The 13,616-nt window shown below is 47.1% G+C and overlaps 2 protein-coding genes across 4 annotated transcripts in view; one reads left to right on the top strand and one right to left on the bottom strand.

Annotated features, from left to right (window-relative positions):
* The window catches only part of URB1 (URB1 ribosome biogenesis homolog), a gene marked incomplete at its 5' end in the record, with an annotated part of 40,750 nt that extends 40,261 nt beyond the window's left edge, over positions 1-489 (bottom strand). For both annotated transcript variants that reach the window (XR_014616864.1, XM_084223946.1), the window contains one exon: positions 351-489. Coding sequence is in view for 1 of the 2 variants with exons in the window: in XM_084223946.1 (XP_084080072.1) it covers positions 351-489 (139 nt within the window). The remainder of the gene's footprint in view (positions 1-350) is intronic.
* A 7,135-nt stretch (positions 490-7,624) lies between these two features.
* Positions 7,625-13,616, top strand: part of EVA1C (eva-1 homolog C) — a 34,282-nt gene continuing 28,290 nt past the window's right edge. Inside the window, exon 1 of one of the 2 annotated variants that reach the window (XM_084226895.1) lies at positions 7,625-7,734. Coding sequence is in view for 1 of the 2 variants with exons in the window: in XM_084226894.1 (XP_084083020.1) it covers positions 9,718-9,844 (127 nt within the window). In the remaining variant the exon portion in view is untranslated. Of the gene's footprint in view, positions 7,735-9,436; positions 9,845-13,616 lie in introns of those variants that run through there. The other variant, XM_084226894.1, reaches the window with a different exon arrangement.

Genomic DNA, 13,616 nt, shown 5'->3' on the forward strand with positions numbered 1-13,616 from the left:
CGGAGCAGCCCCCTCAGCCTGGTGAGCCCCTTCAGCCAGGGGAGGCCGCCTCAGCCCAGGGCAGCCCCCTCAGCCCGGAGCAGCCCCCTCAGCCCGGAGCAGCCCCCTCAGCCTGGTGAGCCCTCTCAGCCCGGAGCAGCCCCCTCAGCCTGGTGAGCCCCTTCAGCCAAGGGAGGCCGCCTCAGCCCAGGGCAGCCGCCTCAGTCCGGACCGGCCGCCTCAGCCTGGTGAGCCCCCTCAGCCCGGAGCAGCCCCCTCAGCCAGGGGCAGCCCCCTCAGCCAGGGGCAGCCCCCTCAGCCCGGACCGGCCGCCTCAGGGCGCGCCTCTCCCGCCTTGCAGAGCCCCTCACCCTTGGTGGCGGCCGCCGGATCCCGCAGCAGCGCCTTGAAGCGGGCGCCATTGAACTCCTCGTCCCGCGGGCCACAGGCGCGCTTGGCCGCGGGCTCCCCGCTCCGCTCCCCAGCCTCGCCGCTCCGCTTCCCGGCCATGCTCGATCCGAACTCAGCCCAGGCCCGCCCCGGAACCGCCGCCGCTCCCGCAGGAAGGGGCGGGCGGAGCGGGAGCAGCCTGGAGCCGCGGAGGACCCGGCCCGCCCTAGCAGGTGGGCTTACTCAGCGACCAGTGCCGAGGTGGGCAAAAAGAGTTAAAAATAGTTATCATGGAATGGTTTGGAAGGGACCGTAACCATTCCCACCCCCTGCCATGGGCAGGGACACCTTCCACTGGGCCAGGTTGCTTCATGCCCCTTCCAGCCGGGCCTTGGGCACTGCCAGGGACCCAGGGATAGCCAAAGCTGCTCTGGGCACCCTGTTCCAGGGCCTGCCCACCCTCACAGCCGAGAATTCCTTCCCAATGTCCCATCTGCAGCAGTCTCTCATCCATCGCTGCTTGCAAGGCCAAGCAGGTTTTTGTCATCCCAGTTTCCTCGGACTGCAGCCCCCATGCGATCCTGAACCAGCACGGCTTAAACTTCGGAGTGGAAGGGGAAAACACGGAGGGCAGAGAATCGGGGAGGGGCGAGAACTTCCTCAGATGCTCCTCTCTTTCCAGGAGAGGGAAAGGCTTCGGGATGACCTAGCTGTGGCTTTCCAGTACCTGAAGGGCCCACGGGAAAGATAGACGCTATTTATAAGGGAAGGAGTGACAGAAAAGGGGGAATGGCTTCCCACTGCCAGAGGGCAGGCTTAGATAAATTAAAATCTAAACCCTTCCCTTGCTTTCAGCAAGAGTTATTCCAGGACAAGCACAGTGATAAGGAGGAACGGAAAAAGCCTTGTTCCAATAAACTGTTTCATATGGAATGACAACAGTTGAAACAGTAGTGGAAGATAGAGTAGATTAGTTCAGTAAGGAAAAATTAAAATAATGATCTATCCAAATCCAAACTAGATTTTTTTCATATGTGCAAGTAATAAAAGTAACATTAGTATCTTCCTGGGCTTTTTCAAACTGTTTTTGGGGTTTTTTTTAGCAAAATACTGTATAAAAAGTGATCCAGAAGAGGGCAACATTCACAGCCATTCTGAGACCTAGCATGAACAAATGCTTTCACATTGACAGAAGATGCTGCGATGTTTTGAGGACAGAGGATAGAACAAAATAAAAGAAGCTGAAGTTAGAAGACAGAAAAGGGTAAAATAAAGGGAGTACATTAGACTGGGGGGGGGAAAAAGAAAATAGGAAAATATGAATTGCTAGACACTAGGTACAAGGGTACAAGGGCTTTTTTAAAGTAATTTATGAGAACAAAGCTAAAAACTTATTACTGCTGCTAGTGACATCATGCTCCAAGCTCTGCTAATAATTCCTATTTCTAGGAATACTTAAATTTAACTCACTACATTCTGGCTATTTTTCTGCTTGTTTAGATGGCAATGCCATTTGGAATTCACCTCAGTATAGCAAATTCTATGCAAAGGTACAGACTTCTCAGTTCTTCCATAAAACATTTTTGGTGGTTCTTCTGGATGATGGGAATTCTTTGTTTCATCCTTACAGTTTTCTTGAAACTTAAATTTATGCAGGTATCCAAATACATTAGCAATTCCAGAAATTGATAGGCACATAATTTGGAAAGTAAATAACATTCTCAGGAGGGAGCTGCTTTGTTGTTGAGGGGATGAAAAGGAAGGCTAGAGCTAGTAGAACTAGGAAAAAAGATTTAACACAGCTTTTAAAGGGCTCAAAGTACCATACTGAGTTCTTCAAGGTAAAAGTCCTAGTTACCAGACTTACAATCCTGATTGTTACCATCACGCCATATTTCATAGTTCTAGTATTTCAAAAAGTACTGCAGAATGGTACTGAAAATTATTTTTATTTAATTTTATTTTAAGTTAAATTTTTCTCTCCCCTCACTGCCTGTGTAGCTGTTAGAGGCTTCCAGGAGGCTGGTGAAGCAGACTGCTGCTTTCAGTTCCAGCCAGGTCACTTCCATGTCCTGCTGGAGTGCACTTGGAAGCCCGTGTCCTTTTCTTTCTCGATTATATTTGACAGCTTTCCTCCCCTAAGTCTGGTTTTTGGCAAGCGGCATTTATGGAGGGCCAGTCGAAGACCTCAGGCTCAGACAAAATTCATCTGCTCTGCTGTGCTTATATGTGCAACAGATGGGAGCAGCAAATGAGTCAAGCAGCAACTTCTGAGCTGCCCAGTTTTCAGTAAATCAAAATACTCTTCTGTGGTTCTTGCCAGATGAACAGCTCATCATATCCAAGTTACACACTGCCCCTCTGGCATTTTCAAGTCTGAAAAACAATTCCTGGTCCCTTGCATGAACCTCAGCTCTCTGCCTTGTTCAAGGAACAGTTCTAGATACCAGACTAATTGAGCCAGGCGACCCTTTCCTGCCTCATTTAGGCAGGAAATCTGAAGCCTTTACTGCCCTGAACAGCATGTAAACAGCCAAGCCCCAGCCCTGCAGTCCTGCTTACTTGCCTTTGCCTCCCAAACCCAAACCTTTTTCTTTGCTATGGGATCCTCACCCATACAGTCCTGAAGACAAAAATCTGATTTGTTAGAAATCTACATTTCTAACACAGAGCTTCACCAAGGTTTCTCTTCTGATTTCAGCCTTAAACACTGCTGTCCTTCTCAGCCAGCCCCTCTCTCCAGCCTTTAGCCATGGATACTTGCTGTTCTGTAGCTAATACTTGCCACCCATCAGGATTGAGTCTCCTGATATGCATTTACATCACTCCCTAACCATGTCCTCATGACTCTTCCCAAACTCAGCCTGATCTCCAGGCCTACAACCTCTCCCTACAGAAGAGGGACTCTCTCTGAGTAGGACTGCTGACAGACCTGTGCAGCAGCCCAGCTATCCCAGCATAGCCCATGCTAACCCCAGCCCAAACCTGTCCTTTAAACCCACTGGTGTTTGGTTACTGGATCCCCAGTTAAAGTAACCCCTGTGGTGGTTTCACTTCAAGGCCATCTGTGAGTTGTGATCCCCTACCCTACACTAGTAAAAAATGCATTCATTTCATGAAATAATTTTTTCATTTTACGTATAAATTACCAATAGAAAGCATTCAGAGGGAATGGACTTAATCCAAAATCCCATCTCTAAAACTGTAGGTCTTAATGTTTGCTCTTGGTTTACACAATTATTCCACAGAAAAGTTTCCATCAGTTTTTCACAAATTTTCAAGTATGTTATAGAGCTCTTTGTCAAATCTTCCTCCTTTTCTGCCTTTGACACCCTGAGGCATGGGATCACAGGAGGAGCGAGGGTGGATGCTGCCAAGAGATGGGATATCAGGACCAGCCTCCCAGAAGGGAATATTGCCAACACTGTCACTTCTTTGCCATCACATGTCCGAATGCCCTGTGCCCCATACTCCCATGATCCTTGCTCTGATCAGCCCAGTGCTAGGTCATACACTTGGAGACACAGTCATTCCAGTGCTTGAATTCCAGAAGTTTGGCATCGAGGAGTCCAGGTGATGTGCAAGGTCATTGTGTGGAGACGAGCGGGCTGGCAAGGCTGAGGTAAAACCACAACTTTTTTTACTCTAGATGCTGTAAAACAAAACCACCTCTCCTCTTCTCCCTCCTCTTCCAATCCCATAGTTATTTCAGCAGGAGTGCAGGGAGTGTACTTTAGGCCTGACTAATGGCAATTTGTCTTCCTCCCACAAGGAATATTAGAGCCTGTCGATATGGACAAGGCATTATGAGCATCAGGGGTTTGAGTCAGAGCATGGTGTGAGCCTTGGAGCTGGGCTGCGTGCCCAGGTGCTAAAGATGGGAGGAAAGATCAGAAAAGAAGGAAAGAGGACAGAAGAGTGGGGAGGTCAATGTGCAGGCTGTGAAGAGCTAGAGGAGGCACATGCTGGAAGCACCTCTGAGCATCTACTGCAATACTCAGAGTATCTTCTGTGTACTGAAATCCTGACATAATCACTGACATCATCACTGTGTCACAGAATTTACCAGGGAGCCCTTACAGTTCTGATGGGAAAAGCAGGCACTTACAAACACTGCAACAATTATTTTAAAATTTTGTTATTTGCTTTTAATTTCACAGTGCTCATGTTGAATTGGCCTGAGAACTGGATCTCAAAACTATCAAGTCTCACTGATTAGATATTGATATGGGCTACTCTTTTCTGGAACACTACAAGTTTTCCATGCCTTTACATACCTAACTTGAGAGACCCTGAAGCCTGATTTTTTCAAGGCTCTTGGAAAAGCCGCAGTTTTTTTCAGTGTTTTGACATTGATTCTCTGGCTTTAAAAAGCTTCAGTCTTGAATTTCAAGTACATAGTCATTAGTAATTTTGGAAAATCTTGGCTTAAATACTTATTAAAGGGGAACAATGACAACAACCTGTCAAAGGCAGGCTTATAAAACCATAATAAAGCACTTCCACAAAGAGGTTGATTTCCAAGACCGTGGTCCACCCAGCAACTCTCTCCTAATGTCCTTCCTAAACTGAGAGGCAGGACACATAGTCTTTCCCAGTGTGTCTTTGAAGCATCATGTCAGGAAGTGATCAGGGACGACGACTTGGGTGCTTTAAGAGGGCAAGAGCAACAAAACCAGGACCTTTTCCTTGGTGCATTTGTTCTGCCTCCTCCTTAGGTCATGTTTTCTCTTGTTTCCAGCAGTAACCTCTGTAAGATGGGACATGCCTCTTACTTCATGTCTATACAAGTGCCAGGTGCACTGCTAGAAAAAGTAATCTGTGTACAGGAGAAGTGCCAGCAAGGCTGGCAGTGTTCAGGAGGCTGAGGAGTGGGGACTTTCTGCTGTGCCTGGTAAGGAAATGGAGTGAGGTTTCCTTCCAAGTGAAACGTGAGGAGATTGGCTTTACAAACTTCATGGGCCACATCTTCTGTCTTGTGAAGTGGTCAGGGTCTCTGTGGTGTTATGACTAGTTTGGCCAAGGAGCAGCTCATGAGCACAAAACTCAAAACTTGTTTAGCTGAGCTTGCTGTCTCTGAAGCGAGTCAAAAAATAGGAAAAACAGCAAATGTTTCCCCTCCTTCTAAACCTGCTGTGTGGAGTACTTGCTCAGTATTCATTCAAATTTCTATTTACACACACAAGAGTGTTTCCTAACTCTGGCTCACCAAATTGGTCCTCTCAAGTTCAAATTACAGAACACTTGAAGATCTTGTTAGATCTTATTATCCATAGTACCTCATGAGAACTTACAGCATCCAAAACACATTTAGAGTTAGAAAAAACTGCTGAGCAAGCTTCCCTACAACTATTTTCAGCTTGTATCCATAGAAATAGAGGCTGGATTGGGAAAAACGCACTCTGTTACTTTAAATAATCACCATACAGTGATTACTGTAAAGTATCTGCTTTGTTTTAAGTGGTCTGACACTCATTTCCATAGAAACAGACAGAGGATAGCAACCCACTTGTTTGAACTGTCCTGTAGATTCTGTCTGGGGCAGAATGCAAGAATATAAAACTTTTTAAAATGTGGGAAAAGCCTGGGGTTTTGTTTAAATTTTTTGCTTTGTTTTGTTTTAATCCTCAAAAGCCAAAAAGAACATTAGAGAACTTCTTGGAAACTTTATTCTGGGAGAATAAAATGAAAATTTAAAATACCAGCTCTTAAAAAAATTATAGGGGAGAAAGTGGGAAGAAAAGGCAGTAGGGGGTATAGTGGTGAGAAGTGTACACACAGACGTGTGTGTCTGTGTGCGTGTATGTGTGTGTGAGAAAAAGTACTTCTGAGATATTTTTCTGACAATTTTGTTATTGTACAATAGATCTAGTGATTTTTTTCACTAACAGAAAAATTTAGGGCATCTAACTCAACTGTCTATTTTATTTCACATTATTTTTTTCACATTCACTTTCTTTTATTTCACACTGTTTACTTCCTAACTGACACACTTATTTTATTGGAATGACCATACACTAAAGTCGTTATATGAGTTTTGAATTGGCAGTTGGAGTAAAGTTCAGGGAAAAATTAATAATATAGAGAAAAAGAAGTTAAGTGCTCAGATTTTGGCTTTGCTTCAGCCAGGCTTCCATGTAAGAACACAAATCCTGCATTTCTGGCACTGTGAAATGATTTGTCCCCAAGTCCAAAAGAGAGAAACTGTCTGAAGCAGATGTGATATCTCTCCTGGATTCTAACTCCTGGACTTTGTGTGATTTTTTTTCCTTTGGGGAGAAAAAAAAGCAATCTAATTTCTGTTGCTTGTGAAGAAAGGACAGGGCTGAGATTCTGTAATTCTACATGCTGAACATGTCTGGATTAGTTATATTGTCTTCCAGCAACTGAGCATTGCCAGCTTCAAGGAGCTGCATTCTGCACATCATGATAAACACTTTCTCCCTTCCTGCCTTTGTGTTTTACACTCCTGTCTCCAAGTTTACTATTTAAGCACTACCCATCATAGGGAATAGCAGTGATTTGTAAGTCTACTTTTTATATTTTAGGTTACTTGGTTTTAGGTTAATTTTGAATAGCAAAGTAGCCCCATTCAGAGGGAAAAGAAAAAACCCCACTATATGTATACACATACATATTTATATATACATATGTGTAAAAAAATATAAATGCCATTCAGTTCCTGTGCCCATAAGTTTTCCTCCTTCACAGGAAGACTTCCCTTGAAGGCAGATGTCTACAAGCAGGAGCACCCAGCTGCCTCTTGTGCTGTCATTCAACCCTCGCTGCTTCACTTCCCTGGAGGCTACCTATGTTTTTAACCTCTCCCAGTTCAGTCATTCCTCTTGGAAACTGCCTTTGCCTTTGGGTTATACCTGCAGAGTGCCAAAAGCATCCCAGGCTCATTCCTGCACTTTGGGATGGTCTTTTGCTTACAGCACGACCAGGCTAGAAAAAGCTATGTTATCTCACTGGGAAAAGAGGGTTCACAAGGGCTCATCCGACCTTCTGATTCAAAGCCTTCCAAGCACAAGTATGGGGTACTTCCCAGTAATTTTTGATGCTTTATGTATTCTTCTGCGTTGATTGTGTACTTGTCACAGATCTATTGTCGACTCAGTCACTCACAACACCCTGAGTGGTCATTGTTGACATCTGTTCCAGGGAGTAATGAGCAGATGTGAGAGAAGGAGGTGAAACACTTCCTGCTAGAGCTGTAGCAGTTGGCCTGAATACGAGATATCTCTCTGTTGGCTGTACAGGGAGTGGAGGTTTGGCATTCTGAAGCCACAGATGGTCTGACTGCACTCACCTGAAGTTATGGCAGATACAAGGTTGCAGCAGCTAGGACGTTGGAATAGACAGGTAAGTTCACCTTAATTACCTGAACACCTTTCTAGAGGATCCAAGTATGGCCTCCAAATGCTTTCTCTGTAAAAATCTGTGCTACTTGTTCCCCAGCATTCATTTCTGCCTTTGGTGGGACTGACCTGAGACAGCAAGTGCAAGAAGTGTCAGATTGGATGATCAGGTGCAAGGTCAAGGGGAAAAAGGAGGGGAGTAGGGGGAGACTCCCACAAATCTCCTTCCAGTTCCCTCGCGGGAAGGCAGAGGGTAACTGGCTGTGTTCAGAGGCAAACACTGTCCTTATCTGAAGCAGCCAGAAGCAAGCGCTTCACCTGCAGAACTACTGTTCTCTCTCCCCATCTGTGTTTGCAGTTGCAGATGTTTCAGAGTGATTTTATACTGTTATTTCGGCATCTTTGATCCCATTTATCTGAGTTCAGTAACACTTGATGGAGCGTCCCTGACCTCAGACAGGTTCATGTGAAACCTGTTTTGCTCTTATCTGCCCAAGACTAAGGAAGCATAGGCATATATATATGTTACCCAGTTGTTTTTCTGTGTGTGAAGAGGAACAAAAGTAGATTCAGATTCAAACGTGAAGACCAAGTTGGTCAAAGTTCAGTGTAACCTCTGAAATTAGGTGCCAGACTTTGGAAATTCAAATCTGGATGCGTTCTAACTTCAGTTGGAACAGGAGGAGAGGAATAGATTTAACACAATTCGTTTGGTTCCATCATGTTTCACTGACTCACTCGTGGGGTTTTTTTTAAGAGAAAGATTAGTGTGGTCATGCATGGCAGGATGTAAACAGCTGGATATTCATGTTTACCCACAGCCCCAGGAAAAAAGATGCTTTTGTGCCCCATTTCCAGTGTTGGCTCTAAGCTCTTTTTCCTGAGGACAGCTCTTACAGGAACTGGGAGCTGTCCTGATTTATTATTCCCTTGAGTCCCTCATACCTTAAAAGAAGCACCAAATTACATTGGAAGGTGGTTTAGCAGGTAGTAATGACAATTTGTTTGAACTTCTCACCGGTTCACTTTTCTGTGTCATAAAAGATTTCAGGGAACAACTTGAAGTCTCTCAAAGGAACTTCAAGATGTTTCCTCACTTTGCAGTGAAGGCTTTAAGCCAAGCCTACACACTTAAGGCACGCTGAACGAGTCCTCACGCTCCGGGTCTGCGGTAAGGTGGTGTCAGTGTGAGGAAACAAAGGTGCTCCTTTTGCAACGTGGAAGAGTCAGTGCTGTTTGCCCGCTGAAATCCCTCATCCAGAGATCCTGCCAGGCGTAGGTCCCAGCTGGGTTCCCTCAGAGACCCGTGAGCCGAGATGTAAGGGCAGGAGCGGGGCTGGAGCAGCAGCCTTGGCAGGGTCTGGCACGAGAGCCGAGGGCGTCTGGAGTAGGGAACGCAAGGAAGTTGGTCTGCGGGGGACAGGGAGTGATGGGGAGCACCTTGCACCTGTCTCGGGAAAAACACAAGCGGGGAAATGTGGTCACGAGTCGCGGTGTGTGTGTTAGCCTGTGACAGTCTCCAACCATTGCCAAGGAAGAAAGAGGGGGGAGACGGTGAAATCGAGCCTCTCGACCAGGAGGGAGGCGCGAACGCCTCGGAGAGGGGTGGGGAGAGCCGGGGAGGGCGGGCGAGGTGCAGCCGGGTCTGAGTCAGCCCGACCGCACGATGTGCGCCGAGGGCAGTGCCCGGCGCGGCGCCGCCGGGAGCCCGCGTCCCTTCCCGGCCCTTCCCGTCCTTTCCCCGCCGCCCCCGCGTCCCGAGTGCCCGCGCCGGCTGGACCCGCTCCCGTGGCGGCCGCTGGCAGGGCTGCTCCGCCTTCGCCCTCCTTCTCCCCCTTCTCCTCCTCCTCCTCCTCCTCCCACGCGGGGCAAGGGCAGCCCCGAGGGCGCCCGGCGGCCCGGGGGGGCCGCGCCGCCCGCCGGGACCGGCTGCACCATGTGAAGCGGCGGGGCTGCCCCCCCGCCCCGAGCCGCCCTCTCCCGCACCATGAGGGACGGGGATGCGGGGCAGTACCCACGCCGCGCACAGGTAGAGCCCGGGTGGCTCCTCCGCCTCCTGTCCTGCGTGGTCCTTGTGTGCGGCGCGGAGGTCGCGGCTCTCGCCGACTTCTCAGGTACGGGGCGGGCACCGAGTGACGGCTCCCGGGAGCGGGGGGCTGCGGAGCTCCGGGGGGCCGGGCGGAGGCGGGCACGCCGCGGGCAGGGTCGGGCGGGGGCTGTCAGCCCCCCGCAATGCCCCGAGGGGACCGGCCGCATCCAGGGCAGCGGCCGTGCGCTCCCGGCCGGAGCGCCGCACGGAGCCGCGTATTCCCCGGAGCGCTCCGTGTTCCGTAACCCCTGTACGGGGCCGTGTCCCGGGCCTGCACCCCGGGGAGCGCGGGCCCGATGTGCCGCGAAGGCGGCAGGAAGGAGGAGAGGGTTAAGGTCTTCCAGAGGGGCCAGGTGGGAAGGGACACGGGGAGCTGAGCTGTCGCTGCGCGGTGGGAACGCTGGGCGTGGATCGGCCAGGGCCTGACCAAAAGTGCGTGGAAGTCCCTGGAAAGGTTCCCACTTTCTCCTGGAGACTTGGAGTCGGGCCCTGAGGGAGCGAACAAGTGCTGCACTTCTCTCGGCTGGGAGGGAAGCCTCGTAGCATGAGAGGAGTGGATAAGGGGAGTCCCTTCCCAGGGAGCAGAGGCACCAGCTGTCACCCAGGAATCACAGATCTCTGGGAAGGTGCTGCATCACTGCAAAGTGGGGTGACTGCAGGAACTGGGGAAATATCCTTGTTTCCATCAAGACGAGGAAGCAGTCTCTATTCTTTGTTTGTGAAAACTGCACTCTTCTAGTGCTCCAGGACATCCCACTGCTGTTAGAAAGTTATTTAGAAGAGTTGTTTCTCTCCTCTCTATATGTCCGAATGAGCACAGCATATTTCTGGCAGTTGGAAGCTTAAGGAACTGCCTGTAAGGCAGAAAGCAAACCTTTCCCTTATTGAACAGAGCAGAACTTCCCAAAAGCCAGTCGAGTACACTGGAACAAAGTTAATATATAATTAATAGCCAATATGTGTTGTTATGCATTTTAATATAGTTCGTGTTGATACAGTTCAAAATGCTGGTCATGGTTCTGTAGAAACTATTTCCTCAGCAACAGAAAGATACAGTTTCTAATTTTTTTGTGTCCAGCTCCACAAGCTTGAAAATTTCTAAGCAAGCAGCCATGAAATATAAAAACCAGAATTACGTACTTGGATAAGCTACATTTCTCATATTCAATTCATTTCACATGTACAAGGCTTTTAAATGCTTGCTGTCTCATTCTTTGGTGGTTTTTTTTTTTTTTTTTTGCTTAACTGCTGGTTTGGGATGTTAGTTTTGGAATCACATGGTGGTTCTCCACAATAACATAAAACAAATGTTCAGATTTTCCTTTTCAACTAGCCACTGAGTTAAAAATTATCCCTTTATGTAGGAAAGTTTCTCTCACAAAAGTCTGTTCATTTTTAAAATGATGTTATTTAGATAAGGTTATCCAAGATTAATTTCAGAAGTACAGCTGTCTTCAGTATTCATTGTGCACTGAGCTTTCCAAATAGGTAGTATGACCAGAGAAATAAAGCTATCTCACCCCAGAGATCAGTATTAAACATGACATACCGACATTTTAGTAAATAAAATGCAGAAAAGGAAAGCAGATTCCAGAATTCCTACCAAATTTGGAAGTTCTCCCAGGCCTGAACAAATTCTGCTCACATTTTAATTATAACATGGAGATCTAATCCAGAATGACAGAAAAGACCAAAATGTTAGTGTAACTTTTAAAAAAAAATGTATGCAGAGCATAGGGAGAAGTTATTAGCTGCTTCAAAAGTAGGTGCTGTGGCCAGGAGTTGGCAGAGGTGAGATGACACCCTGCAGTGCCATCCTCAGGCTGTTTAATACTGTTAAAGAATTACAAGCTCCATAACAGCAGCTTTGAGATGAGTTTGTGGAGTTCTGATTTCCCTTATTTGCTCCCTCCCTCGGCAGGAACAGCAACTGGATTTTCCTGAACTCTGCTGAATATACATGGCCACAAACCTGACCCGTTTCAAGTGCCTTGCAGCTGCCAAGTGCAATGAGGCCTCTACCCCAACAGGCCAAACTCTTTTCCTCTCTCCTCCTCTCCTCACCATTCTGACAGCTTCAAAGTTCCTTCCTACACTGCTGCCAGGTTCCAGCACCTGCCCGTGTAAAAAATCTCTGTTGTTCCCTTAATGCAAGTCTCAATTGTGCCAGCAGTTCCACCGTGCCCAGAGCCCATTTGTTCATCACCAGACCTCGCTGTTTGCTTGTAACCACACAAAGATGCTCCCTCCTGGGGTCTGTGTGATGCTCTGGAAAGGGGAACAGGGAGCAGTGTATAGTGAAGGGTCATTATTACTATTTATAACTTTGACTTGTATTTGGGGTCTATATCCTTTCTACTACTTACAGCTGCAGGTTTGTGCTCTCATCTGTCTACCTTTTAGCTATGAGAAAAAAAATGGTCTATTTCATTGGTTTTTTTGTTTGTTTATTTGGGTTTTTTTTAAGAGAGACATTTCTTCACTGTGCAATAACATTTTGTGGATTGGTATTTTCTAGGGGAGAAAAATGTTCTGAAATAAGACACCAGCAGCAGTTCAAAATTCAACTCTGTGAGAACAACTCAATAGTTTCTCTTATTGGAGATAAGAGTTTCTCTTATTTTGACACAATAGTTTCTCTTATGTTGACACAATAAAGATCTGCATAATCTATGTTTCTCTGGCAGCAAGAAATTTAAAGGTTGGACTCGATGATCTTGTAGGTCTTTTCCAACCTTAATGATTCCACAAATCTATATTTATTAGTTCCATTAGTTACTGAAAGTGGAGATTTGCTCTGAGGTCTGCAGTCCTCAGTGTGATTAATTTTTCAAAGTGGAATCCAAGTATTCATGCCCAAATTTAAACTGAAAGCTGAAGGTTTGGAAGAAGAGAGATTTAATCCACAGTTCTTTCCTTAGACCTTCATGAATATGAGTGATCCTCCAACTACAGAATTTTCTTCCCCTCCTGCCTGTTCTTCAAAGCACACCTTTTAACTAAAATATCTCTTTATTTCCTCAGTGATCACTAGTAGCTCTCACATTTTGGATCAGGTCCCATTCCAGGGGGCTGCTGTGAATATTGCTGGTTCTTCAGTCTCTGAGCACCCTGGGCTCTTAGGACGCTACCAGAAGAGCCATTTTTCAGGACATCAGGGCTTCATTACAGCCATTTCCTCACAACTCCTCTGTGTTCAAGGGCTGCTTCCCAAAACAGGCCAAACAAGGAGCTGGCAAACCCAGCAAACTTCTTTTCAGTGTTTCACACGGTGGGTGTCATGGTGCTGTAGAAAGCCCAGCTTCTGAGAGAGAGCTGGCTTGGCTGGTGATGGTAGCATTCTGTGGGTACCTTCCCAAGGGCGGGGATCACTGCTCCTCATCTCTCATCCCCTTGCTCTCCATGCTGGCAGTGGGAAAAGGCCTCAGCTCTCCATCCTATCCCCACTCCTCCCACCTTTTCCCTGTCTGCTGACAAAGTGAACTGACCCCTTCTCCATCAGGGAACAAACTCCTTCTTTCTGGCAACACCGAGGAACATCCATCCACCCCTTTTTTATGCTCCTTCCTTCTTTTTCTGTTCTCCTTGCTGCTCTGAGCTCAGGCTTGACCTCGCCTCCTTGGCTCACTTACCACTCAGTCTTCCTTTCTTTACCTGAGTCCCAGCCAGGTTTTCTGGGCAGCTTTCAAGAAATGTGGCTGTAACTGAAGATCAAAAATGAAGTAATTGTGATTGCATAACCAGGGTGAGGAATGGCTTTCTGGACTTTAACAGAAAGCAGCCACTACTTAGGGGTA

This window comes from Fringilla coelebs (assembly GCF_963513975.1).
Source record: "Fringilla coelebs genome assembly, chromosome: 2".
Taxonomy (NCBI): Eukaryota; Metazoa; Chordata; class Aves; order Passeriformes; family Fringillidae; genus Fringilla; species Fringilla coelebs.